The sequence below is a fragment of the Folsomia candida genome, unplaced genomic scaffold (genome assembly GCF_002217175.1).
Source record: "Folsomia candida strain VU population unplaced genomic scaffold, ASM221717v1 Fcan01_Sc019, whole genome shotgun sequence".
NCBI classification, from domain to species: Eukaryota; Metazoa; Arthropoda; class Collembola; order Entomobryomorpha; family Isotomidae; genus Folsomia; species Folsomia candida.
Genome location: NW_019091211.1, coordinates 1,455,155 through 1,480,040, shown reverse-complemented (window position 1 = coordinate 1,480,040; position 24,886 = coordinate 1,455,155). Strand labels below are relative to the sequence as shown.

Genomic DNA, 24,886 nt, shown 5'->3' with positions numbered 1-24,886 from the left:
TTCAAAATTGAGCGCAAATTGTAATTTTTGGTAAAAATCACAGTAGAATTATCTAGCATGTGTTAAGATAGGAAGAGAGAAGCTCGAGTTGTTGATTCTACTCGCCATAAGAAGCCGCTGGTGGTGGGGATGATTTACGGTTAATTTAAGTTGAAATCGTAACAACTTTTCTTTGCTGTTGAAATACAATCATGGCCAAAATTTTGATTTTCGTCACTGCGTTTTGCGGTATACTGTTCCAATCCGTGTCGCCAATGACCGTCCAAAGTGGAAGTTTCGTTATCAATCGAGCTGATAACACGGTGGGTAATACACTACGCAATTCTGTTAGGAAATATACTGGTCTGAATTAGAAGTGAGTCGGGTCAAAGATCAACCCAGTAAAACCCGACCCACTCGTAACCCGATCGGGTTCTGGGGGGTCGGGTTTTCAAAATGCCGACTCATCTCTAGTCTCTATTAGATAATCTTCTCGATGCTATAGTACCTGTATTCACGCCGGGATGGGGTTACTTGTGGGGCACTCAGTACAGTGATAACAACGCCGTTCATCGACATTAGCCCCGTCAGTCACTGGACACTCTTTAGTGGAGGTTAGTGACACTTTATGCAGTTGAATTCCCTCCTGATCTGACAGAATTTTTTTCTCAGGTATGCTAGTGAACATGGGTGAAGAACGGAATGAAGTATCTCTCCAGGCGGGAGGATGTTTCAGCGTTGCTCACGAGTATGAAACGCCATCTACCGGAAATGGGTTCTTTTTGCTGAAAAGTAAAAGTCGAGGACAATGCGTGACCAACAGCGGGTACAGTTTTAAATACGCATAAGCAACATTGACAATATTGTTGTTTTCTGGACTTAATAATTTATTATAATTGCACAGGGCGGGTAACCGAGTTGGGTGGAGTACGTGCAATTCTCAAGCTGCGAATCAACAATGGAAATTGCAAGTGGTTCCTTGATTCGCAACTTTACATATGTAGTTAGTTCATATTAACAAGCTAAATAAATGAAATTGGTATGAAAGTTAAGAATTTTGTGAGTGCTATTAGTGTTCTATTATCTATTCAAATTTGCTGCTTAATTATTTATTCAAAAATATTACTATATAAATATATACTTGCCAGTGCCACGGATTAAAAATCATAATCATAATAAAATTTGACATTGGAATTGGAGCTTTTAATTATTTGGAACATCTATGTAAATACGTATTCCTAATTAAAAATAACCAAAAAAGTATTACATAAAGCGTATTATATTGTGATGTTGGTTTGACATTGCTATCCACATTAATTTTAAAGGAAATTTAAAATTATAGCCAACAAGTATTGTTCATTTTATATTCATGTGTGTTGGCCCAAACTTCAACATAAAATACCATTACTAGACTTTACCATGGTTAATTACACTTCCCATTTTAATTGAATGGATCACAGCTGCATCTAAAATTCGCGGGTACGGCGACACATCTGTCCGATCCATCATTATGCTTAACGTCCCGCTTAAGGCTCGTCTTAGGGCATGCGCTCCAGGATGGTTATGCGTTTCAATGAAAGCTTTATCTATCCGGACATGGTTTTCGACAACTTGTCCAGCCACCACATTTGGTGGGAGATCGGTCCCAGCGGCACGAAGGGTTTGCCAAACTGCTTCCACCGCTGTAATGCACTGCTTCACTAAAAAGGCGGGAAATTCATCTCCTGCCGCTATGGTCAAAATCTCCCCAAAGAATCCATCCATCTTTTTATCTCGTTTTAAATGTAACGCGTCCATCACAAATTTTCTAAGAGTTTTCCCCTTCTCCTTTCTATCGTCTCGATAAAGACAGCGATTTATGACCCAGTCGCTAATCACCCCGCAATGCTGACATTCTCCCGATATGAACGGTTCGAGTGAAGTTAATGTCGTCAAACTTTCCCACTCGTCGTTATGGAACGCCCCGTGTTCCCCCGAGTCAGCCATGTCACTCGTTATGAAAGCGCCATGATTTGTTTTCGCTGCAAGGGCGGTATACTTCGACCTTGTCAAATGCCTCGTTTCCGCCAGCTGAGTTAAAACCCTGTAATGCGGTACGATGGGATACCAGGCAACGGAACCGATCGCGAGATCGGTAGCATAGTCGTGACTAACGTCTCCCGCGATACATTTGCATGTCGCGACCTCGTCGACACATGCGGCGCACGCGACAGCGTAATTTTTTACGGCGGCAAGACCGCCATAGCGCGCCGCAAGATGTACCTCATTCATCGGTTCCTTTGAACGTAAATCGTGGAAAATATCAACGAGTTCATTGTGACGAATAAGAATGTCAACAGCTTTACGAATATAAACGCAAATTCTTGTCCCTAAAGGAGCCCATTTTTCATCCACCGGCACACCAGCCCCGCCATCAAAAGCGAGAGGCAGTTTAAAGTATGGCGCCATTGCGGCGTCCCACCATCTAGATTCCATAAATTCGTACGGCGTAACGTTTCTCTGAATGAGTGGGGCGTCTTTCATGTTTTCTGCGACACAATTTTCCAGCAAGTCAGCCTTGTGGTAAATCATTGCTGTTGTCATGACAAGTTCGTCCATTTCTGGGGGAAATAAGGACCCCTCAATTCTCGTCGAATCCACCGCTGCTGCTATGTATGCTTCCTGGCCCCCCAACTACAACTCTGTAGCAAATCGCTACCAAACCGGTGAGGTCATATATAGACACCGCGTTTAGCGATTTTGCTCTGAGTGCAGTCCTTATCAAGGCCAGAGTTACGAGGGACAGAGACGCCACGTGCTTTCGGGCACGGATTTTCCATCCGTTTCCATATGGAATCATAGTAAGGTTTGTATGACGAATAGTTCACAATTTTTAAGCTGCTAAACGTATAAAATTTAAGTTGAGTAAATTCACTCGGAAAAAGCGTATTCCATCGAATAAAATATTTACCCAGTTTCTTCCGGCTTTGACGTTTTCGGGATGGGCATTTTGGCGTAGTGGTTAAGTTGTAATTTCCGTGTCTAGATGGTTTATTAAAGTAAGGCTGTAATTTATAAAGATTTGGTAAAAAGTGAATATCTGTAAAGACACTGAGTTCTCTATATACTGACCGATTTTTGTAGACTTGACTGGCTTCAGCGTTTTTTACCAACTGAACGAAATAGCTGCAATAAATTTCTACTTTTTCTCATGTGTTAATTCCACAGATACCAGATTCCAGGAGCTACATACTTTTATTTAATTTATACCATAAAAACAAGAATTTACGTAACTTAAAAACTCAAACGTGTATTTGCCAGCAATAAAATTGTCAGGGTTACGGATAATCTCTGCAATTAACGTGAGGACAAAGTACCATAGAGGTGTGTCATTATTGTCGGTAGAACAAGTTCTTGGCGTAATTTCCACTTGCATATTTATATCTAAGTACAATAAAATTGTGATTTTGCAAGTTAGAGAAGGTAACGTCACCACGCCACAAGTCATGTGATTATAAAGGGTGTTGATTTAATTTCTCCCCAGTCATTTTTTTACTACACGGACTGCGACAAATTCAGCTACAATTCCTGTTCCTGTTAATGTTTAATTTTGAAAATTTTACAATGAGTAGTCCCATACCAAAGGTCGATCGTGACCATCATAGAAATATTATAAAAACTTTAGTTAAACTTTAGAGGGTCGGGATATGCAAACGTATATTTCAGTCTTTTAATTTTCGCCAAGGCGGCGATTTTAGACCTCCAACCTGTCCTGGGCGAAAAATTCCTGTGGGCGCCAAAAAAATCGTACACGGTCCGACCAAAGCTCATTATTCTTCAAAACGCATGCCGCATCCAGTAAAAAATATTGCAAAGTTCAAAACAAATTATCCACGAAGTTTTTTTTTCGACGCCTCAATTTTTTTTAGAAAAATAATCCTGACCTTTGACCTATCTGCGACATTAAAAATCGGCGACGAGGAAATTGTCGGCAGATAGTTTTGACATTTTTGTACGGAGTTTCAAAGTTGAAATATTACGGCATCATGTCGAGATAAAAAATATGTCATCGTAGCTATACTTTTGTTACATACTGTAATTAAATGTCCGGTAATGTTAAATATCTAAATTCCCAAAAAGTCAATGGTATTTTGAATATGGATACAACAATCTAGTGATTAGTACGTTTGCAGATTGAAGCGTTTTTGCAGGGCCAATGCCCGATTTCATCAACATAATCGGTGAAAGTACGGCCCCCGCAGAGATGATGACTTCTCGTGAAGCGTGAGCAATTTGTGGAATTCCGTGTCGCAAATATGTCACGCCGTACGCGACCTTGTTTCCGTTTATTAGAATCTAATTCAAAAATATTCACTAAACAGAACGATTAAATTCGACTAGTAAGATATTTATTGTGTGTTTACATACCTTTTGAACCTGGGAATATCGCAACGCCCTCAAATTACGATTGTTCCGTTCTACTCCTTCAATAAAGCTAGTGTAAGAACTGGATTTTACCCCATTCTTCGTCGACAAGGCTCGAGGGGCGAAACCTTAAGTATTTACGAATATTTAGCTTTAAACAAAATAATAGCAATATGTATGTCCCAGATGCTAGACTTTTGAGGCCACAAATTTTTTATTCTGCCACTTGTTTCACCCGTTTGTGACGTCCATTTGATCCGAAATATTTACCTTCGACCTGGAACGCATTCGAGTCTACCGCCTGGAATCCTAACTCATGGCCGGCCGCCAGCCAAATTCCAAGCGTTGGTGAGTTCGACGAAGTTATCGAAATGGGTCCATTTGTACCGTAAAAATCTACGAATAATTACCGGGTTTGTAATTTTATCATGCATGTCTATTAAGAAACTTTTATTTCCAACCTCGCTGATTTTCATTGAGGAAAAATCCATCAAAGTTTTCGATTCTTTTAAAATGCTGGATAACATTTGAATAACTCCAACTAGGGTCTTGTGTAATACTTGCGAACTGATCGTAGTCATATGGCGAACCGCGATTGTAAAAGTTTTCGTTATGAGATCCTGTCCCGCCCATCATTTTACCCATGGAAATGTTCAGTAACTGCGTCCAAAGAAGGGCGGGAATTTAAACCAAATTAAAAATGAAGCAAATATTTTATTACCCCGCCAGATTTTAATGAAAGGTGTTTTTGCTTGGATTGGAATTGGTAATTAATGAGGGTATCGGTGATAATTGAGCCTTGGAATACCATAGTATTCACGGCCGGAGGTGGATTTCCGCCTGTTTCTAAAAGCAAAACTTTGAAATATTGAGAAAGACGCCCCGCCAACAGACATCCCGCCGTGCCAGCGCCAACTATAAAATATGTAAAAATTGTAGAAACCCGTAAACTAACATGGGAAATTAATCATTCTGATAAGTGACCGCGGAAGCGCGGGGACCGTAGGACAATGTCCCCTCGGTTATTCAATGTCCCTATCATCTACCCATGTTATATAAACTCCTCCCTCCCTTATCCAATAATTATAATGTTCCCACGGCTTCCGCGACCACAGTTTCAATATTTTTATGTTAAGTACTCTTACCAATTATAAAATCATAAGTCTGTATCCTCGGCAGACTAAGATCCGGCTCCAGCTCGGTCAAGGTCATGTCCAAATCCGCTTTCCGATATTGCTCGACATATTGTTTTATCATTAACGAGACCGAACCAAGAACAAAAAAAGCTAGCTTAACCATGGTTGTTAAATATACAATTGACACATCACATAACCGTTAAGTTCACGGTGACTCTGCTCTCTAGAGGTATTTAAGGATATTCCCCCACTCAAATGAATACTACTCGTCTTGACCTTTTTGGATATGTTGCTTGCTTGCATGCAACATATCATATATTTATGTATGAAGTCGGAGCTGCTTGACATGTGTTTTCTTATGCAGCAGATTATTCTAAACTTTTAGTAGGTTTTTAAACAATTTAGCACATTTGAAATATTTCACGATTTGATTTGCATGTTTGTCATTGCGGCAAGACAGGAGCCACTTTCAGATCCATGAAAATGAAATAATATTTAAACGACGAATCCTACTTGAATCAGATTATTGAATGTGGTTTTTTTAGCTTGCTTTCACCAAAAAATAATTCCTTAACATAATGTCGCCCTCAATGGCACCCAAACGAATGTTGCAGCAATAAATTCATTTGCATACAATAGATCCACACATTCATACATATGTATATTGAAATAACTTTATACGTGTATTTATACATACATGTTTAGATCTTACAATGGGATTTATCTTCTGTATGGACAATTCAGACAGTCACACAATATCATTACTTACGTATGTACATAAATCTGGAGGTCAGATTTATGTACGGATAAAGGTTCACATTTAAAAGAACAAAATTCGAAATACTTACGTAGCCTATGCAACGAAAACGATGAAATAATTAAATCCGACAATGCGATGATGCGAAATAAAACCTTCCGATTTGGTTGAAGTTTTAAAATCATGTGGTCCAAGTCAATACAACCAACGTTTCTTGAGGCATTTTGTGCAATGGTTGGAATTAGAAAAAATATTTGAGATTGATTGATTAATTGATTACAACTTGATTACCACTCTAAAATGTCCATCGAAAATTAGAAAAGGTTACGTCTGCACGCCACAAATCATGTGATTATTCCATGATCCAAAAGATGACATCCTATCATAGGATGTTATCTTAGGGGTCATAGGATTCCAATGCAAACTTCGATATATGCGTATATATCGAAAATGCTGCATATGTATATACATGCCTATATGCATGTTAGACAATCGAACTAAAGCCAGTACCCATTCCTCTTGCAAAAATGATGAAAAATTATAAGTGCTGCAAAAAGAGCATGGTCCTAAATATTTATTATCCAAACATGCTAACAAACACAAGCATTAATTATTTACCAAATGGCTTAAAATACGCGGGATTATCTAACGGACAGAAATTAGGATCGCTGTATGGGTGCAAGTAATCCCGAAGTATTTGACACGCTGCTTTCTCCGCGACGAGAAGTGTGGGTGCGTTTGTATTCCCATTCGTCGAAGTTGGCAGCACGCTGGCATCCACGACGCGTAATTGTGACACTCCTCGCACTCTGTAACAAATTATAGAGTTACACGAAAATAAATAAATATGTAAATTTACTACGTAATACGCAACATGTTTTAAGCCTACTTTAATTCCGAGTCTACCACGGCTAGTGGATCATCTCGCCTGCCCATTATACAAGATCCGGAGAAATGCCACGCTGAGCTTGATGTCTGTACGATGTAGCACCTCCAGTACTCGTCCGAGCCAAAGTTGTGCAATTTACATGGTGCTGGAACGTCTGGTAAGTACTTTAGGTTCAACGCTTGGAACGGAGCGGTCTCTTTAATCTTGAAAACCAGGCGAAGGCCTAACATTTACATACATGGATTATCAATAATCTAATTCAACAACTCGGTATATTTGCAATAATAAATCATGTATGTATATCTATTAATGTCCACCTTCAAGCAGAACATCTATATCAGTCGGATCTGTAAAACTTCCCAAGTCGAGACTGACTAATTTCTCATCGTCTGTTTCCCCAGAAGAATATGCGTCAGTATTCAGGATGACGCACCCTCTGGATTTAGGCCTCCCAAATTCCACGTTTATATCAATCTGAAATTATACATGCTGAAATGCACATACAAATTTGAGCATGATGATATTTAGCTTCATAATTTCAACAAGAAATAAAATATTGACTTCTGAATATCCACTACGGTAAAACTATTAACCTTGCATTTGCAATAAAAAATTTGACAAAATTCCATTTCCCTTCAAAATGTTTGGCGATCTCATGAAATAAAATCGGGTCATAAGCATAACATTGCGAGGCATTGTGAGATAGATGTCCCACGTTTCTCTCCATGGTCGTTAAACCAAAAACCCCTTAAACTAACATACGTAGGTTGCATTAGTTCCAAGTCCACTTTGAAGATCCGTGTAAAAAAACAAATGATAATCCGGCCAGTGCCCTTCATTTTCTCTCCTTGCACGAGATGATACAACGAACGCTTGATGAAGGGAATTCTCAACAAATGGTCCCGTTTTAACTGGTGATTGAAACTTGATAATGGCATCCTCGAAGGCATGGTCGGACACTAGAGGATTCAGTGCTTGAACTGCGGATGGGTTAAGAATTTGAAATTTGAAATGGATGGCAGCATGATCCATTAGATTTTGTCCGACTCCTGGTAGATCTTGCACGATTGGGATCTATCGGGTTAGATAAGTGCACAGATTTAAAAGTCCTGTGGTACAGTACAGACAAAAAATGTAATACATATGCATGTATCTACATAATATGTAGTACACATGCGTCTAATACGGTGAGTTGAACTTATGCTAAAATTGCCCCAAGGTGTTTAAATTAATGTCCGATAATATTAAACAAATTCCCAAAAATCCCCCAGCCATATGGGCATGCGTACAAGTCTAGTAATTCATAACGTATGAATCATAAGTACATACTTTGGCAGCTTGAAGAATTTTGGCAGGGCCGATGCTCGACTTCATTAGCATAATTGGCGAAAGGACAGCCCCCGCAGAGATGATGACTTCTCGTGAAGCGTGAGCAATTTGTGGAATTCCGTGTCGCAAATATGTCACGCCGTATGCGACTTTGTCCCCGTTAAGTAAAATCTACATAATTGAAAATTCAGTAAACAGTAGGATTAAATTTGACAAGTGAGACATGTAACCATGTATCGTGTATTTACTTACATACGTACCTTTTGAACTTGGGAATATCGCAAGGCTCTCAAATTAGGCTTGGTTTGTTCAACCCCTTCAATAAAGCCAGTGTAAGAACTGGATTTCATTCCATTTTTAATCGACAAGGCGAGGGGAGCGAAACCTTAAATAGTAAATATTTATAAAAAATATTTATTTTAAACACTGAAAAATGTAACATTTGTTTTTTTAATCCAAAAACATTTTCAACCCGTACTGATATTTATTTTATTTAGTGAAGCAGGTAATATTTTAGGTTAAACAGTCATGGCGTCAGGTCATAGGTCATAATATATTGAATGGCAAATAAATAGGCCATGTGGAGTGTGAAGTTGGAAGCACTTATCAAGGTCTATCCAACCTGGTATTATTTTCACCCATCAACCCATGATGACTCTGTGTCACTGTCGACGAGGTCAAGAGTCAATTTTTTTTGGTATTCTGTACAAAATGTTCTGATTTTGATCTGGGAGAAAGTTTCGATTTGCCGATTATTTCATCTCATTTGTACATCTCATTTGTACAGTTTATTTAAATACCTTCAATCTGAAACGCGTTCGAGTCTGCCGCCTGGAATCCTAATTCGCGACCGGGCGCCAGCCAAATTCCAAGTGTCTGTGAGGTGGATGAGGTAACAGAAATGGGTCCACTTATACCGTAATAATCTAGGTGTTATTGTGTAATTTGTAATTTTATCATGCATGCATGTTGAGAAATTTGTAGTCACAACCTCGCTGATTTTCATTGAGTAAAATTCCCTGAAAGTTTTCAAATCTTTTAAAATGTTTGATAACATTTAGATAACTCCAACTCGAGTCTTGCGTAATACTTGCGAACTGATCGTAGTCATATGGCGAACCGCGATTGTAAAAGTTTGTGTTATGAGATCCCGTCCCGCCCATCATTTTACCCATGGAAATGTTTAATATCTGCGTCCAAAAAATGGCGGGAATTACAAAAGAATCGAAAAGGAGTCAATATTTTATTACCCCGCCAGTTGTTAATGACAGGTATTGTTGTTTAGACTTGAATTGGTAATTGATGAGGGTGTCCGCCTTAATTTGAGATGCCCATATCATCGCGTTCACGGCCGGAGGTGGATTTCCGCCAGCTTCTAAAAGCAAAACCTTGAAATATTGGGAAAGACGTCCCGCCAGCAGACAGCCCGCCGTGCCAGCCCCAACTATAAATTAGAAATTTTACACAGTAGACACCCCAAAAACTAACATTGTCATGCTCATTACTGTTACCAATTATAAAGTCGTAAGTCTGTATCCTTGGCAGGCTTAAATCTGGTTCCAGCTCGGCCAGGGTCATGTCCAAATCAACTTTCCGATATTGCTCGACATATTGCTTTATGATTAGCGAGACTGAACCAAGAACAAGCAAAGCAAGTTTAAACATGGTTGTTAAATAAATAATTTGCACACCAAGTTAACGTTAGTCTCACTATGGTGACCCTACCCCCAGAAGTAAGAATATCCCTATCGGACCTGCGTGACATGTGTTTTCTTATACAGAAGGTTATCCTAAACTTTTAAAAGCTTTGTGAACATTTTAGCACATTAGAAATGCTTTACAAGTTGATTTGCACGTTTGTCATTACGGTATGACAAGAGACACTTTTCGATCTTTCGGTAATGTAATTATGTCAGCAATTAATCCTGCACGAGGTTAACGAAGATTTGTAAATGTGCCTTTTTCAGCCTGGCTTTAATTCTTTATTACCAAAGAATGATATATTGTCTCAACATAATGGTACCCATACACTTATTGTTGCAATAATAAATGCATTTGCATACAATAGATTCACACATTATATATAAATATTTCCATTTGTATATATTTATATATTAGATGTTTAAATGGATCTTCTGAATAGACAATTAAGACAGTAACATGATATCAATACTAAAGCCTCGAGGTCACCATACGGCAAATGCATACTTAGGTGAGTTTTTCGACATTTGGCGACAAGTTTTTTTTGTCGATTACCTGGAGATTTTTTGCCTCTACTTTTTTGCCTCACGTAAGAAATAGATAATCATTTCATGCCAAAGCATTGTCATCCAGATTTACAAATGTATGTATGCATTATTCCGTACATAATTATGCAAAAGTGCAACTGGATGCAAGGCCAAAACCCTGCACAAAGCGAATTTGGTCGCATCGATTTAATTAATTTAGTAACCAGTCTAGACAAGGTCAAAGATTGGGTTGACCATGAAGGCACAATTTGTGGTCTCCCGGAGTATGCTCTCCGATTTTAACCAAATTAAATAGTGTCAATCTATCAGATTTAATTAATATGAAACTTCCTAAATGCACTATCTACCATTGCTCGGATTTGGGGGAGATATTTGCATCCAAAGAGAACAAAAGTGCTTAAAGTTGTCAAATTTTCCACTTTCCAAATGAATGTAGTAGTTGTAAGAACCTAAAGTTATTTTACCCCGTGGGTAAGATTGAAACACGCGTTCAGACCTACGAGATTGTGTATTCAAAATGAAAAACTTTGCATAATTTAGGTCACAATTTGTGGAGTCGGAAGTTACCCGTGTAATTATCAATTTAAAAAATCAAAGATCAACATGTACATGCGAAAAATCGTATTTTACTGAAAACTATTTTTGACTAAATTTATGACACAATTTGTACAGAAATGTTTCTCTAAAATACATTACAAATCATATTCATCAGGATCTACTAACTTATGCTTTTTACTCCCTCCAAGTGACACGGGAAGTTCTGTGAGGTCAATCTCCTTCCCTAAAGCTTCCGACCAAAGTTTTCTATTCTTTCCAAAGAGGCGAATCCTAATCCCGGATATGTCATCGACCACGGGACGTAAAATTTCGACCAGTGGCAGCAGCGATTCAGGAGCTGGGGACAAAGAAATGCAAATTCGTTATCAAAATTCTTACTGCCTTTGTACTAATTAATATACCATTAAGTGCCGTCAATGAATCAACACATTCCGGCCAGTGGTCAAAAAATGAGACTAAAATCCTTAACAAGACTGGAATACAACGCAGGCAGGAATGCGTGATGGGATTAAATCCGTCAAAGTTAATTATTAGCACGGCTCTTGTCACGTTTCCGTATTTCTGACCAAGTTCACGTACTAATTTGCATCCGCCTTCGATAGATTGATAAGTATAGCGCTCCAATCGGTCCGCTTTTCCTTGCACGATGGCTTTTCGAGGATCAAAGGATCCCGCATTGAAATAAAATACTGAAAGAAATGCAAATTTTAGTTAGTACAACTACATATTTTGAACGGATGTGTGTGTAATATGTTTGTGTTTGGTCACTTGGTTTTCCGGATTTATCTCTGCCATCAATTGTAAATTGGAAGCCATCCCGCCATAAATCGGTAAAGCTTTCGGTGTGAATATTGTCCAGATTATTTTCTTTTCTCCATTCGATATCCTAATTGCGTTTGGAAATTATTTTAAGTGGATTGATGAGGTTAAATATTTGTTAAACGTTTTGATGCGTATAAATAATTTAGATTTTTATGATTGTGGGAACCTTTAATAATCGAGATTTGGCTAGATCTGTGTCGAATCGGCTTGCTGCAATTTCAAGTGTGGAAATTAATCGGTGAAATTAAACTGCATAGATTTTATGCAAAACAACATTCGGGGTATTCATTACGAGTTCGCATCGCAGCATAATTTAAAAAAATTGCAAACTAAATAGTAGCCTTGGAGATGAGCAAGTTTGAAAATGAATTATTGGGCCAGATTTTTTGCGAATTTTGTTTTTTGTGCGAACTTTGTGCGAAGATTATCAGTAATATTTGAGGGATAAATAAATGTATGTATGTACATATATGTATATAAATAAATACTTTGTTAGTTGGACATGCGTTTTTTGCAAAATTGACGTGAGCACCCCAATTATTTAGAAACTTACATCTCAACCATTTAAGCAAGAAAATGTCTTCTTTCATGTATCCATGCGGTACTTTATCCAGCATTGACGACTTGAACTGAAATTCGGCACAAAATATTTATTTATCTTTGAAGGACATATTCAATATGAATTTTTTTCTACAAATGAGTGATTACATTTTCTAAGAGATTCTTTTGGGTTAAAGTTAGTGTTGTGTCCTCCTCAAATGTCACTCCTCTCACGAATGTCGCCGCTATAATTAATACGACTAAACACGCCAATGTACAATTAGTCGACATTTGTATGGCTAAATTTTTCGCAAAATTAGGTATGTTCCTTGTAGGATGTTGCGAATTAAACTGCACCAAGGAAATGGAAGGACTGCTTTATTTTAGGTTATGTAATATGTAGTAAGTAATCATCACATTGAAAGTATTCATGTCATGGACTTTATGTTCCTTGTATAGCAAATAAATGCATAGCTCGGCAAGCATTGTATGTGCATATCAGTAAATACATACATATATAGCATATACTCCATCTCACTATCAACTATTATTTTATATGTATTGTCCCAAGTATGGTAATTATTTACTATGAATTGTAGCACGATGAGATGCTGTTGGGTGATCTTATTATATTTAATTGCGAGCCAGTTTTTATAAAAGCGTCCTATTCGCTAATTAAAAGGTTCAATGAATGCGCATTTTGGATTCATTAATTTTCTTTAATCGCTATTTGGATATGATTTAAAGTGATAGGAAGGAAAACAAGTTATTTTATTAACATTACCTAAATACTTAATCTTTCCATCCCATCTGGATTTATTCAATGGAAGGAAAGCATGAGAAATAAATTTTGCAAGGATTTTACCAATTAAAATCTGGTTATTGGGTGTTTAAGCCGAGACACTCCTACATATTTCGCCGACCGCAGCTGGAAATTCCCACAAGTGACGATAACTTGGAACTAAGGTAAGAAGATGCTACCTTAATTTATTTTTGCTCTGACGCATGTACGAATTATGCAATCAATTGACTCTGCATGCTCACGTCAACTTGGGTAATGGGTTCTGAAATTTTATAAATTAAACATGTTCAAAGAGCAAAATCTTGAAGAAAAAAAACGTTTCGTCCTCGAAAACCATGAGATTTGTGTTCAAAAATTTATACAGCATATTATTATCTACATACATAGATACATATGTGCGTATTCATTTCGAAAACTGCTTGTTACATGAGTTTTAATATTGTTGTAAAAGATAGAATTGAGGTGAGTATGCCCACTAGTTGAGTGTCAAAATAAAGTACTTACCCCTCATCCCACGGACGGTATCATCATAAGTACATAAGTCTTGTTGTTCAAGGATACTGGACATAAAAACATACATAGTTGGGCATGTGTACTATTTCTTCACGGTTATTGCTAGGTTGGGACAAAGTGCACAATTCAAGTAAACCCAATGAACATACATAAGTAATAATTATGCAAATTGTTGTCCAAATGAGTATTTTATTACTTGACGGGATTTAAGGAGGTACATTTTCCAGTATGATTAGATAAACATTTGCATAATATGGGGAATTTCCTGTAGGAATTAGTTATGAATTTCATGCTGCGATATACAAGTTTCTCAGCTTTATCATCGAATCTGTGGATGCAACAATTTATTTGCATTTAATGCACTGGATGACTTGCAAGCAATTCCACGGTTGACGGTCTACGAAAGTATGGATTATGGATATCAACGAGCTGGGTTATTTTATGTTTATGTACATACTCCTAGTATCTAAATACACACAAAGTATTGTGTGTTCCTGTGGGATTCTTATGTTAAGTCACAATACATAAAGGTAAATAAGTGAATATGTACATATACTCATAAACCTATGTAATTAAATATTCATTAAAATTGTGGTTTTTTATAAGTAAATGAGGCTTAACTACGAATACGTACCACATCATGGGATAAAATTGTGTAGTTTATTTCAGTATTATTTTGTATCACTGATACCGAGAATCTAATAAACTTAGACACCGTCTAACAACTGTTTCGGTGAGCTAACTCCATAACAACTTTGCACTAACATTGATACTTAATAATACCTCAACTTTTTAAGTCCCATTGCTTACTTTCCTCAATGACTTTATCATAACCAGTGACATTGTTTGGGTCAAACATAAATTTTATTAACGGAATGTACACATAATATGCTGTCTACATATCTAAATATTTCATGTAGCGATAAGGGCTGCGGCCATCGTTTAAAATGAATAAATACTGATTGATTGATTGATTGATATTTTGTTAAATGAAAATAATAATGTGACATCGAATGCGTGTGAATAAAATTTTACCCACCTTTTACAAGCTCTGTCGCAAACTTCATGCACGAATTGATGACTTGTATCGGTGCGATGTCCAACCAATAATTCCATTTGCCAAACAACAAGATCATGTAAACTCCGAAGAAACTGAAGCCCTGAAACTTTTTCTGGACTGTGAGTGGTCCAGCGCAAAGGTAAAGAAAAGTAGCGACAACGTACACGAGCGTAATTAAGCATTAGCATCGGAAGATTTTTATGTCTTTGGGGTTTTTGATTGCCACAAGTTTCTTTAAATTTCTGTCAAACTCGAACGGAACAGATTTCAGATGGCGACAACGATCAAGATGACGAACTAACAGGGGCAAAAATTACACATCCTACTTAAAGAAATTTAAGGAGATTTAAAGAAAAGTATGGTAGCCAATAGAAATTTATTAAGTTGTAAAATACCGGAGAGCTTAAAATTTCCAAAATATCTTGGCAGTCAAGGATGTTTTGTAGTATGTAAATGTGTATAATTGGTAATATTTCGATAAATAGATAGCTTGGTAGTTATAATGAACTTGTTATCACTTTTTGAATACATGACAGTTACACATTTTCAAAATAATGGCAAGTTTCATACGATTGGAGAAGAACTTGACAGTCGAAACCATTTCCTCAGAGCGAAAATTATTCTCCTTTGCCGATTAGATTCAAACAAGGTAGCTACTCACTGCCAAAGTACTTAAGAATAAATATTTAATTAAAATCAGGTGTCGTATATTGACAAGAACTCACATTCTGTCAGCACGTGTACGATATCGGTATTTGCAAATTCTGTTAATTCTTCATTATGTGTAAACTTCAAATTTTCTTAATGGTTCGAAAAAAGCTCCATACATAATTGCGAAAACTGTACACTATATAGTAAACTGTAAACATACACAGTATGTACACATGTCCTCGTTTGTATTTATATACACATATCTTGTATTTATGCACATATTTATTGGAGAAAGTTATGTGCTGGAGAAAGTTAGAATCTTCATTAAATATTCATGTATGTATGTATGAATGAATGTTTCTACAAGACTACATGCATATATGTATCATACGTATATGTAGGTATATTTCTACATACATATGTACATGCTGTTATGAATTACTTCTGCAAGACCTCAAAAAAGTAAGCTCTACTGTGAAAATAAATTTATTCTGTAAAAATAAATATAGATCATAGAGATGGTAATAAATTATGTAGTAGTAAATTATATAAATAGAAAAACAATTTCAAGATTATCAAATTATAACTTTGCAGGTGCAAATTTTTTTTGGAAATTTATATCTTGTTTAAATATGCTATGAAGATGTTTAGGGTCACATTCTACACGTGTATTCTACATCAATCTATGCCATTAGGGTTCGGAAAAGGAAAACTGGATTCATTGTCAATCTTGAGGTCATTTTTGGTAATATGATGGCTTTTCATGTCAAGTTGGAAATCATGCTCAGGAGCGATTTGTCTTTTCCTTCGACCACCTCCGTTGTCGTATTGTTGAGCGTCTGCTGGCGTCCAACCATAGTTTTGAAGTGGATCTAAAAAATCAGAATTTTATTAAATAAATAAAATAATTTATGGTACATACATTCCGGATTTGTTTTATATAATTGGTAACAAATTTAATTTTTAGACCATTAGAATTTTTTTAACGAAACACATTTAATCAAATTTGGATAAAATTGTATATAATTATTTTTCTGATTTCTTCTGATTCTATACTTTATAATGGGACAATTAATCGTAAACAGTATGTATTATAAAGTCTATACTAATTTGTGGTTTAGATATTGCAAAAAAATACGTATAGAAAAAAGTAATTATAAGCTTGATCAGATTAAATACGTCTTTTAGAAGTAAATACAGGTATTTTAAAATGTCGTGGAAAAAGTAATTTTATAAAATTACGAATTTGACTATGTACCTAACTTCTATCCATTCGTTAAGTGTATCATTAAAATACATATCCAATTTATTGATTGCCTAAATAAATCAATTATGCACATAATGATTCAATTCACACAGTGGTTGGTAACATTGCAAAATCCGTAAATTATGTAAACTTACAAATTTTTACAAAATTTTACAAGTAAACATTTCTAAGGACAATTGCCAATTTTTGCAAACATACTCAGAGCTAGGGCGTCTGTTTGTTTTGTACAAGTTTGCAAGATTATTTTACAAAACTTAGGGGTTTTATAAGTTAGCAAGGACTACGTGAATTGCCTCAATATGTAGATGTACATATGTATAATATTTTACTACATCTCAAATTATTAAAGTGTCTCGGACGCTAAATTGTGACCGAATTCTTAAAAATGCATAGCACCATGAAATATAACTTTTTGCTCACCATCTCTGAAAGTTACGCTGCCCGTCTTCCTATGAATCCTACTCTTCTCCTGTGCCAGCCTCAAATATTGGCACTTCGCGAAACACAACGCTCCGAGACCAGTTGTCGCAAAGAAGGCACTTTCCGATCCGATATCAAAATCATAAAGGGACGCGATGGCTCCAAATGCGGAGAGAATTGCGGCACAAGAAAAGACGCAGAGACCACCGCCACCGCCGACTAAACCGCCCCCACCACCGCCACCGAGACCAACCCCACCGCCTCCTCCACCTCCGCCGCCACCCAATATTCCCATTTTCTGCGTATCAGTTAAGAAATTTCTGAATTTTTTGCACGCAAATTTCCCTTTTACCTCGTTTCCCAGGAAGCGACTTAATTGTCTGAGAGACGAGACACGTGTGAAAGAGTTCAGATTATTGGGTGCAACTCGCAGTTGAAGAAATAAGTAGAATGTGGAGAGGAATTCAAAAGTTAAAAACTTGTTTCCGCATCGATATTGGGTTCGTCTTCATTCATGTAAGCAGAAGCCAGGGTTCGTAATCCGTGTCCACATTTGCAGTAAATTACGAATTCTGATCGATATGGAGTTTGCAAGATTTGTGAAATTATTTTAATTACAAACTGTAAAAAATGTATTTATTCTGCATACATGTGTGATAGATTTGTAATATTATTTCATATCTAAGATTTATTTGTAAGGGTGTGCAAACATTTTTTAAACCAAGTTTTCAATTGTACATTATTTGTATCATCGGATAAAACCACAAAAAACATAACTAATTACTGTTTGGATGCACACACCCTGTTGCTTTTAATTAATGCTTCATCCTGTTTCGACCCAGATAATGTGCAACAGTAATTTCTCTAGGTCAGCCTATATAACAAGGTATCAGTGCGTTGTTTCAAATTCAATATGAGTTCCAATAAAAATTCTGCGATTCGCAAGCCATATCAAATAAATCATATCTTACAAATTTATGATGGAAAGTCGTAAACAAAAGTATGTATGAGTTAACTCTGTACGGTATGTGTCTACATGAGCTTCTGATGCTGCTGGTCTTTAGGGGATTTCATTATTGAATTATCCACTTACTTTATGATAATGATCAATCTGGTTTTGAGTTTTTTGGTCTGGTTGCTACCCCGTCACGGGAGATGATACCCATGCTTACTTATTACACTGTCAGTGAAGACATACTTGTTGCACATTTATCAAAAAGAGACAGGAGAGTGGATGAGATTTAATGTCGGATGTCTCGGTTTGTAGGTAGCGTACATATTAATGTACATATGTATATATACATAAGCAAATATTAAACTAAATCTGAGGCAGGAACCAAGAGAAGGAATTAAATCAGTGCGTAAAAGAAACATGAAAACAATTGATGCGTGCACACCTATTAACCTAGGCATTGTTTGAATGGAAAAGATAAAATTATCGGTGCAAAATGCATACCTACATATGTGCATATGTATGCAATGCGCAAAGAAATGGTGAGAACTAAAGAAGGTACATATTAAAGTGCCAATGTATTTAGCATGCATGGTGATATCAATAATTGGGCGAAGTGGGTCTTAGAAAGTTAAGTGTCCACTAAGCGTCTTACTTACTTAGTTTGCATACATATGCATGTAAATAATAATAATTGTAAATATATATGTATGTAATTAATTAATATACATGTGTAATTAATTTGTTGCATGGAGAAATCTAAAATCCCGTAATAAGTAAATTTACGGAGTCTGCAATATAAATATGTATGTAATGTACTCGTATGTATACATACATATAATATAAATATTATCGAATTTATGCACATATGTGCACGGAATTATTTAAGAGTTTGTAGTCAAAGTCCATAATCCATGATTCCTGAAATGATTTTATTCACTTACATTTTTATTCACAAAATCAAACCTGACAAATCTTCACATTTAAATGTCTTTAATTTCAGTATCAAATTAACGATTTTTTAAAACTTTACTTTTTCAGACTCTTATATTTATCACAAACTGCTACCAACTTCTCCGTAATCCCCACTTCTCTCGCGGAATGACCACAATCATCCACAATAAAGAAATCAGCGGTAGGAATCTTCTTGAAAAGGTCCCATGCAGTCGTAGGGGGACAATTGACGTCATACCGGCCTTGCACAATGGACACGGCGTCTTCGAGAATTTGATTGGGTCGCATGAACCCCCCGTTGACCAAGTAGTGGGACTCGATCCTTGCGAGTGCTAACGACCACTTCTCATCTGCTGCCATGGCAAGTGTTTCCGGGTTTGGACGAAGTTGCGACGTCGTCATTTGCCATGTCGTATAAGCTTTGGCACATCGTACTTTCTCTGCCTGATTTTCTCCATTGAGTCGTTTATGGTATGCTGAAAGCAGGTCAGACCTCTCTACCTGCGGATAAAATATAATGATAACGCATATTTAAACAAATTCAATTGTTAAGTACTGTTCAGACAATATTAATGGTCGCCACAAAATCAGAAAGGTGTCCTGGCAGACTATTTTATATTAAAAATTAACCACCCAATAACCTCTCAGAAAATTTTCCAAGGAGTTGAGACTGTTTATATGGATATGTGAGCAGTATATAGCTACCCACCACAGGAATTGGCTCGAGATACTGTTCCCACGCTTCCGGAAACATGAATGACGCACCCTTTTGGTAAAACCAGTCAATTTCTTCTTTTCTCAGGGTGAAGACACCCCGCAGAACGAGACCCAAGACGCGCTCGACATGTTTTTCAGCATACGCCAAGGCCAAGGTGGCGCCCCAACTGCCACCGAACACCACCCATCGCTCAGTGTTTAAATGTTTTCTTAACACGTGCAAAATTAACATATTAAATAATTATGAGTGGCGTAATAACAACTAACAAGTGAAAAGTATTAATATTTACCACACCTCAATTTTTCAATGTCCTCCACCAAACTCCAAGTATCGTTCTCCTCTAAGCAGTAAGCCGGCGTCGACTTTCCGGCCCCACGTTGATCGAAAAGGACAGCATGGTATGCTTTAGGGTCGAAGAATCGCCGGTCTCGTGGCGAGAATCCGCCGCCAGGGCCCCTGCAAAATACATATTTAGTAAATACGCCTGGAGGACCTTATCTTATTTGTATCCTTATCATGAATTCTTACCCATGTAAAAAGACGATTGGTAGACCATTCTTATTTCCACATTGTTCGTAGTAAATTGAGTGCAGATCAGAAACTTTAAGGTGTCCGGAGAAAAAAGGCTCGATGGCGGGGTACAGAAGGGTCTCGTCACTCATTTCTCTAGTGAATCTTGTAAAGTTAGAAATTTGACAACTTCCTGACATGTGTACACTTTCTGGCCAAATAATCACACAAATTGAATTGAGTGATCTAGCTGGATGTGGTCTTCTTGAAATGTAATCTGTCCTGCCAATTAGCTAATAAGAATGTGTCAATGACAAAGTGAAGCGTTTGCCAAACAAACTATTCGAGAGTTTGATGAACAATAATTTTGAACAAGTTGAATACAATACAATGCAACAAGTTGATATTTTGAGAGAAATATTTACGCATGGAACCAGAAATATGTACGGATATATGTAAATATGCAATACATATTTATATCTTTACACATTCAGTCAGCCTAACCTCTAAGGATAAATTAATACAAACTTCTCAATCAGTCATCTCAAAAAATGAACAAATCATACGTTATTATACGTTATGATAAGTTATGAATCATAACGAGGTGAGGATACGATTGCAATATGCAATGAATTTAATGTTGAAAGAGTTCATGGTCAAACAATTTCAGCGTTTACTGTTGTACGTATGGATGTACACATTTTCACATGAATGAATGTGTGTCTGTATGCATGACTTAGATACGTATGAATGTACTTATTTAACACTTGGATTACCCGGAGTTATTGTTGAAAACGAATAAACGATTTACTTTATTTGTCAATATTTCGAATGCTATCTACCATTCATTGTCAAGACATGCGTAAGATGAGAAATTTGTCAAAAAGATTTTTAGAAAAAAATTAGTCGTTGATTTTTTGAGGATTCAGAATAATTGTTGTTGAAAACAGGAGGGACATATGCAATCCCTCATAAACAAATTTGTTTACTAATTATTCAATGTAAGCAAAACCGTTGAATCCGCAATGAACGCATCATAATGGCAAAGAAACTGCGCATTCACCGGGAGTAAATTTGTGGTCCAAATGCCCATGAAAACGCGAATTGGTCGCATTGCAGCCACTCGTCTTCCATGCACTTTATGCACACCCCAGACCACCAGAATTGGGTCATTCTTCCAGAGACGAAGCATATTTTCTGATATGTGCTCATAATAGGACACAAACTTGAGCACAGTGTTCAGAATTATGATGAGCACAACCGAAAAGAACGGACCCATCAGGTAGATATTCAACGGGAGCTGGTCATGCATATTGACGGACATTATGTTTAACACGATAATTACCAAGGCACAGCCAACCAGCATGAACAAGGTCACTGACGCTTGAGGAGCCGCGACACCGGCGAGAATTAAGATGACGCGATTGTACAAGATGACAAAGACGCTGAAATTTGAGTCGTAATTTCGTATGAGAACAATTAAGGTGGTAAAAATTGGCTAAATGTATGTAGTATTTGCATATGTACCTCAGTTCTTTTGGGCTCGCAAAGAGCAATTTTGTCCTCACTTTGTAATCCTCATCAATGAGTCGCATACAGCGGAGCAATGTCCATGCAGCCATGACAAAGACGTATCCACATCCGAGAAGTACCTGACCCGCGGAGATTGCAGACATAACTAGAGTTACGAATGAAACGAGTCGAATACCGAATCGGACAGGGAATGATAGTCCATGGTATGAAAACCAATAAAATAAAAAGTAGAGAGGATCCAAGTTCGCGATCAATGCAAAAACTACCAAAGCTGGAGCCATGTATACCACAAACATGGGAGGCATGAATATTGTCTTGCGCAAGGATAATTTTACAGAAGTTTTTTTGGTTTTAGTCGGTTTGTCTGTGTTTCCATTCATCCTCAGTTTGGTTACTTTGCCTAAGGTGAACATTGCATTATTTTTCCTGGAGAACTGACATTACCAGAAATTTTTATGACTGTGGAGTGAAAACAATTACCGCATTGGGTGAGATGCTCTTCTATAATGAGGAGTTGATTTAATAACGTGCAGATTTGTCTACTGAAAATGTAACCAAATAGTGAAATGAGAATTCCTCCACCTGAACCAATCGTTACGACAGCGATAGAAAGAAGCTGCATGGGTGAGGCGAACGGTTCTTCAGCCGAAGAGGGAAAATGTCCCATTTGTACGGTCCGGATGATGAGATATCCAGCTTGAAGGAGTTTAATCCCTTGGCTAAGGCCCATGGTGAAGATACAACTTAGAATCCATCCAATTAAGGCTCGTGGATCAGTTATTGAGACTAAACGGTGGGTCTCGGGACTCCAAATTATAGCGATGGGTGGCCAGCGACTATACATCCGTGCATAAGAGTCAGCAATCTGGAACATGACGTCCGTCATGATTACGGGTTTTGGGTTTGCAAAGCTAAACTGAGGATGAAGGCTTAAGAAGAAAGTGGTTAAATCAAGTTCAAGCTAAAGCGTCCTTATATTTACATGATAGTTTTGGAAGGAAAAATACTTATGTATTAATTATTCAGAGTTTCATATTCCTTGGGTTTCCGAAAAAACAGGTAGATTGGGATTTTCCGGTTTATAAATTAACTTAAATAAGTCGATTACTTTTTCTAAGTTTACAATTCTTAGAAAAACAGACTACTTTAATATTTATATTTTCTGAATTATAAGGTAGATTGTGCTATTAAGTTTATTTATCTGTATGGGCATCCTACATATCATATACTAGAAAATTATGTTATTGTATTGTTAAGGTCAATTCTAGCGAATGCAAAAAATTTGGCAAAATTACATATATATATTTAAATGCCAATTAGAATTAAATATGTAAAACGTACACAAAATTCACCAACATAAAAGTCAATTCATCGACATATTTATTTAAATATGTTTGTATATGTACCTACGTACAAATACATACATACCTACATGTTTACATATGCATGTATGTTTGTAGTATTGCTAACTTTGGATCATTTTAACCGCACATAAAGAACGTCCGGGAATGAATGGGAATGGTCTGAAAATGTGGTCATAAAATCACAATGAGTTATCGGAATTTTAAACTTTTTGCATATGTATAATACCAAATACGTACCTACATAATTTAATTAATAGCTAAGGCCGCCACACCCCCGTTGGCGACTAGTTCGATTTTCTTGCGAAGATTTTTCATTAAATTTTTTCCCGAAGTTTTTGCCACTTCCGAGGTGATTTTCTTCCATCGTCCTTTGAATTTTCGAAAGGTGTCAGGCACATCTTGAAGCCGGGAGTATACTGACTTAGAACGTGCCCAGAATTTTTCGATTGGGCGGAGTTGGGGTACATTAGGTGGGTTGATATCTTTTGGTACGAAATTAATATTTTTCTTTCTGAGGTACTCGGTCACTTTCTTTGCATAGTGACAAGTGGCGAGGTCAGGCCAAAACAAAACTTTATCATTTTTGTGAAACCTATTAATAAATGCTTCCAATCCAGCCTTGACGCAATTTTTCAGATAAATATCTTGATTGATATTCCCTTCGAGAACTACCGGGTCTGATACATGTCCGTGACTGGAGATGCATTGCCAAATGCAATATTTCTTTGGAAATTTGTCTTTTTTTCGTACTTTTTCTTCATAAGCCACTTCAGAGGGATCCGAGCTATGAAAAAAATGACGCCCTGGAAGATTTAAAGGGTCAACCGGAACATACGTTTCGTCATCCAGGATCACTACTTTTCCACGCATTTTCTTCAACAATTTTTGACAGCAATCCTTGATCCGACTTTCTTGTACGGGCTTGTAATTTGGTGCAGGTTTTTTGGTCCTTGCTTTGATTCCTAATTTATGGACCTTAATTTCCCCCAGGTAGCTTTTGGAAATTTTGACTTTCCTGGCAGCTACAGCTACTGACGTTGATGGCTTGGTTTTGAAAATTTTTTCAATTCTATTTTTCACTCGAGTGGTCGCTAGCTTCGCCGGACGACCAGCTGGCTTCTTGAATTGCACATTTTCGGAATCCTTGAACTTTTTTATGTAGGAATACACATTTGAACTTGGAATTCCTTCCTGCTTAAAAAAGTTCCAGGTCACCTTGGAGTCTCGGTTGGCTGTCGTGTTGTAGAACTCCATCACTCGTTTTCCTAACAGCTCCCTTTCAAACAAGCTTCTTCTACCCTTATCCATTTTTGAAATTTAAGAGTGATATACCAAATTGACCCTAATGAAGTGGGCTTTCAGAAATTTAAATTATTATAGTTCGCGGGTTTATTGATTTGTCAATATACTCGCTAGAGCGTGCATTCCCATTCATTCCCGGACGTTCTTTATTTTGCATTTTTAGATATGCAATATCTA

At 37.0% G+C, this 24,886-nt stretch overlaps 8 protein-coding genes across 11 annotated transcripts; 1 reads left to right on the top strand and 7 right to left on the bottom strand.

The window, feature by feature from the left end:
* The first annotated feature begins 80 nt into the window (after positions 1 to 80).
* On the top strand, positions 81 to 1,240 carry LOC118438334. Its single transcript, XM_035858312.1, has 4 exons — positions 81 to 302; positions 485 to 593; positions 652 to 805; positions 884 to 1,240. Exons 1-4 carry the CDS (start codon positions 192 to 194, stop codon positions 960 to 962), a joined length of 453 nt encoding a protein of 150 aa, XP_035714205.1. The 5' UTR covers positions 81 to 191; the 3' UTR covers positions 963 to 1,240.
* A 119-nt stretch (positions 1,241 to 1,359) lies between these two features.
* Positions 1,360 to 3,833, bottom strand: LOC118438333. 3 transcript variants are annotated; one of them, XM_035858310.1, is made up of 3 exons: positions 3,091 to 3,833; positions 2,930 to 3,023; positions 1,360 to 2,859 (listed from the first exon to the last, which is right to left on the bottom strand). In XM_035858310.1, the coding sequence occupies exon 3, from the start codon at positions 2,575 to 2,577 to the stop codon at positions 1,387 to 1,389; it is 1,191 nt and encodes a 396-aa protein (XP_035714203.1). In that variant the 5' UTR covers positions 2,578 to 2,859; positions 2,930 to 3,023; positions 3,091 to 3,833; the 3' UTR covers positions 1,360 to 1,386. The 3 variants fall into 3 exon arrangements, with proteins under 3 accessions (XP_035714203.1, XP_035714202.1, XP_035714204.1); XM_035858309.1 differs by having other exon boundaries at positions 2,930 to 3,000; XM_035858311.1 differs by having other exon boundaries at positions 1,360 to 2,856; positions 2,930 to 3,000.
* A 157-nt stretch (positions 3,834 to 3,990) lies between these two features.
* Positions 3,991 to 6,063, bottom strand: LOC110857870 (oxygen-dependent choline dehydrogenase-like). Its single transcript, XM_022106484.2, has 6 exons — positions 5,529 to 6,063; positions 5,105 to 5,298; positions 4,845 to 5,043; positions 4,654 to 4,779; positions 4,387 to 4,511; positions 3,991 to 4,314 (listed from the first exon to the last, which is right to left on the bottom strand). Exons 1-6 carry the CDS (start codon positions 5,680 to 5,682, stop codon positions 4,099 to 4,101), a joined length of 1,014 nt encoding a protein of 337 aa, XP_021962176.2. The 5' UTR covers positions 5,683 to 6,063; the 3' UTR covers positions 3,991 to 4,098.
* A 772-nt stretch (positions 6,064 to 6,835) lies between these two features.
* On the bottom strand, positions 6,836 to 10,479 carry LOC110857778 (oxygen-dependent choline dehydrogenase). Of its 2 annotated transcripts, XM_035858053.1 has the most exons (11): positions 10,220 to 10,479; positions 10,006 to 10,125; positions 9,745 to 9,938; positions 9,486 to 9,684; positions 9,295 to 9,420; positions 8,755 to 8,879; positions 8,495 to 8,665; positions 7,928 to 8,239; positions 7,483 to 7,639; positions 7,166 to 7,388; positions 6,836 to 7,085 (listed from the first exon to the last, which is right to left on the bottom strand). In XM_035858053.1, the coding sequence occupies exons 1-11, from the start codon at positions 10,257 to 10,259 to the stop codon at positions 6,887 to 6,889; spliced, it is 1,866 nt and encodes a 621-aa protein (XP_035713946.1). In that variant the 5' UTR covers positions 10,260 to 10,479; the 3' UTR covers positions 6,836 to 6,886. The 2 variants fall into 2 exon arrangements, with proteins under 2 accessions (XP_035713946.1, XP_021962083.2); XM_022106391.2 differs by lacking the exons at positions 10,006 to 10,125; positions 10,220 to 10,479 and having other exon boundaries at positions 9,486 to 9,513; positions 9,585 to 9,684; positions 9,745 to 9,878.
* Positions 10,480 to 11,349: 870 nt separating this feature from the next.
* On the bottom strand, positions 11,350 to 13,046 carry LOC110857719 (SEC14-like protein 2). Its single transcript, XM_022106331.2, has 6 exons — positions 12,832 to 13,046; positions 12,677 to 12,752; positions 12,290 to 12,333; positions 12,070 to 12,187; positions 11,703 to 11,990; positions 11,350 to 11,638 (listed from the first exon to the last, which is right to left on the bottom strand). Exons 1-6 carry the CDS (start codon positions 12,952 to 12,954, stop codon positions 11,436 to 11,438), a joined length of 852 nt encoding a protein of 283 aa, XP_021962023.1. The 5' UTR covers positions 12,955 to 13,046; the 3' UTR covers positions 11,350 to 11,435.
* Positions 13,047 to 16,314: 3,268 nt separating this feature from the next.
* LOC110857761 lies at positions 16,315 to 17,746 on the bottom strand. Its single transcript, XM_022106373.2, has 2 exons — positions 17,377 to 17,746; positions 16,315 to 16,561 (listed from the first exon to the last, which is right to left on the bottom strand). Exons 1-2 carry the CDS (start codon positions 17,669 to 17,671, stop codon positions 16,368 to 16,370), a joined length of 489 nt encoding a protein of 162 aa, XP_021962065.1. The 5' UTR covers positions 17,672 to 17,746; the 3' UTR covers positions 16,315 to 16,367.
* A 1,493-nt stretch (positions 17,747 to 19,239) lies between these two features.
* On the bottom strand, positions 19,240 to 20,961 carry LOC110857753 (proline iminopeptidase). Its single transcript, XM_022106362.2, has 4 exons — positions 20,529 to 20,961; positions 20,295 to 20,456; positions 19,992 to 20,208; positions 19,240 to 19,783 (listed from the first exon to the last, which is right to left on the bottom strand). The coding sequence occupies exons 1-4, from the start codon at positions 20,708 to 20,710 to the stop codon at positions 19,358 to 19,360; spliced, it is 987 nt and encodes a 328-aa protein (XP_021962054.1). The 5' UTR covers positions 20,711 to 20,961; the 3' UTR covers positions 19,240 to 19,357.
* A 185-nt stretch (positions 20,962 to 21,146) lies between these two features.
* Positions 21,147 to 22,470, bottom strand: LOC118438331. The gene is made up of 2 exons (XM_035858302.1): positions 22,038 to 22,470; positions 21,147 to 21,955 (listed from the first exon to the last, which is right to left on the bottom strand). The coding sequence occupies exons 1-2, from the start codon at positions 22,454 to 22,456 to the stop codon at positions 21,499 to 21,501; spliced, it is 876 nt and encodes a 291-aa protein (XP_035714195.1). The 5' UTR covers positions 22,457 to 22,470; the 3' UTR covers positions 21,147 to 21,498.
* Positions 22,471 to 24,886: the final 2,416 nt, after the last annotated feature.

Bases quoted from the DNA above. Each gene is read 5' to 3' on its own strand.
- LOC118438331 (XM_035858302.1), bottom strand. From the start codon at position 22,456: ATGTTCACCTTAGGCAAAGTAACCAAACTGAGGATGAATGGAAACACA. The intron at 21,956-22,037 runs GTACATATGCAA...CTCAAATTTCAG, and splicing joins GCGAGCCCAAAAGAACTGAG to CGTCTTTGTCATCTTGTACA.
- LOC118438333 (XM_035858310.1), bottom strand. From the start codon at position 2,577: ATGGACGAACTTGTCATGACAACAGCAATGATTTACCACAAGGCTGAC.
- LOC110857778 (XM_035858053.1), bottom strand. From the start codon at position 10,259: ATGTCACGCAGGTCCGATAGGGATATTCTTACTTCTGGGG. The intron at 9,939-10,005 runs GTAACAGTAATG...TCTAATTTATAG, and splicing joins GACTTACGACTTTATAATTG to TTGGGGCTGGCACGGCGGGC. The intron at 7,640-7,927 runs GTATGTTAGTTT...GTATAATTTCAG, and splicing joins TTGGAACTAATGCAACCTAC to ATTGATATAAACGTGGAATT.
- LOC118438334 (XM_035858312.1), top strand. From the start codon at position 192: ATGGCCAAAATTTTGATTTTCGTCACTGCGTTTTGCGGTATACTGTTC. The intron at 303-484 runs GTGGGTAATACA...TCGATGCTATAG, and splicing joins TCAATCGAGCTGATAACACG to TACCTGTATTCACGCCGGGA. The intron at 806-883 runs GTACAGTTTTAA...ATAATTGCACAG, and splicing joins CAATGCGTGACCAACAGCGG to GGCGGGTAACCGAGTTGGGT.
- LOC110857761 (XM_022106373.2), bottom strand. From the start codon at position 17,671: ATGGGAATATTGGGTGGCGGCGGAGGTGGAGGAGGCGGTGGGGTTGGT. The intron at 16,562-17,376 runs GTGAGCAAAAAG...CTGATTTTTTAG, and splicing joins CAGCGTAACTTTCAGAGATG to ATCCACTTCAAAACTATGGT.
- LOC110857719 (XM_022106331.2), bottom strand. From the start codon at position 12,954: ATGTCGACTAATTGTACATTGGCGTGTTTAGTCGTATTAATTATAGCG. The intron at 12,334-12,676 runs GTAAGTTTCTAA...TTGAAATTGCAG, and splicing joins CTTGCTTAAATGGTTGAGAT to CAAGCCGATTCGACACAGAT. The intron at 11,991-12,069 runs GTGACCAAACAC...CATTTCTTTCAG, and splicing joins AGATAAATCCGGAAAACCAA to TATTTTATTTCAATGCGGGA.
- LOC110857870 (XM_022106484.2), bottom strand. From the start codon at position 5,682: ATGGTTAAGCTAGCTTTTTTTGTTCTTGGTTCGGTCTCGTTAATGATA. The intron at 5,044-5,104 runs GTAATAAAATAT...CTTTGGACGCAG, and splicing joins TTTCATTAAAATCTGGCGGG to TTACTGAACATTTCCATGGG. The intron at 4,512-4,653 runs GTAAATATTTCG...TAAATACTTAAG, and splicing joins GAATGCGTTCCAGGTCGAAG to GTTTCGCCCCTCGAGCCTTG.
- LOC110857753 (XM_022106362.2), bottom strand. From the start codon at position 20,710: ATGTCAGGAAGTTGTCAAATTTCTAACTTTACAAGATTCACTAGAGAA. The intron at 20,457-20,528 runs GTAAGAATTCAT...TGTATTTTGCAG, and splicing joins CCAATCGTCTTTTTACATGG to GGGCCCTGGCGGCGGATTCT. The intron at 20,209-20,294 runs GTGTGGTAAATA...GCACGTGTTAAG, and splicing joins GAGGACATTGAAAAATTGAG to AAAACATTTAAACACTGAGC.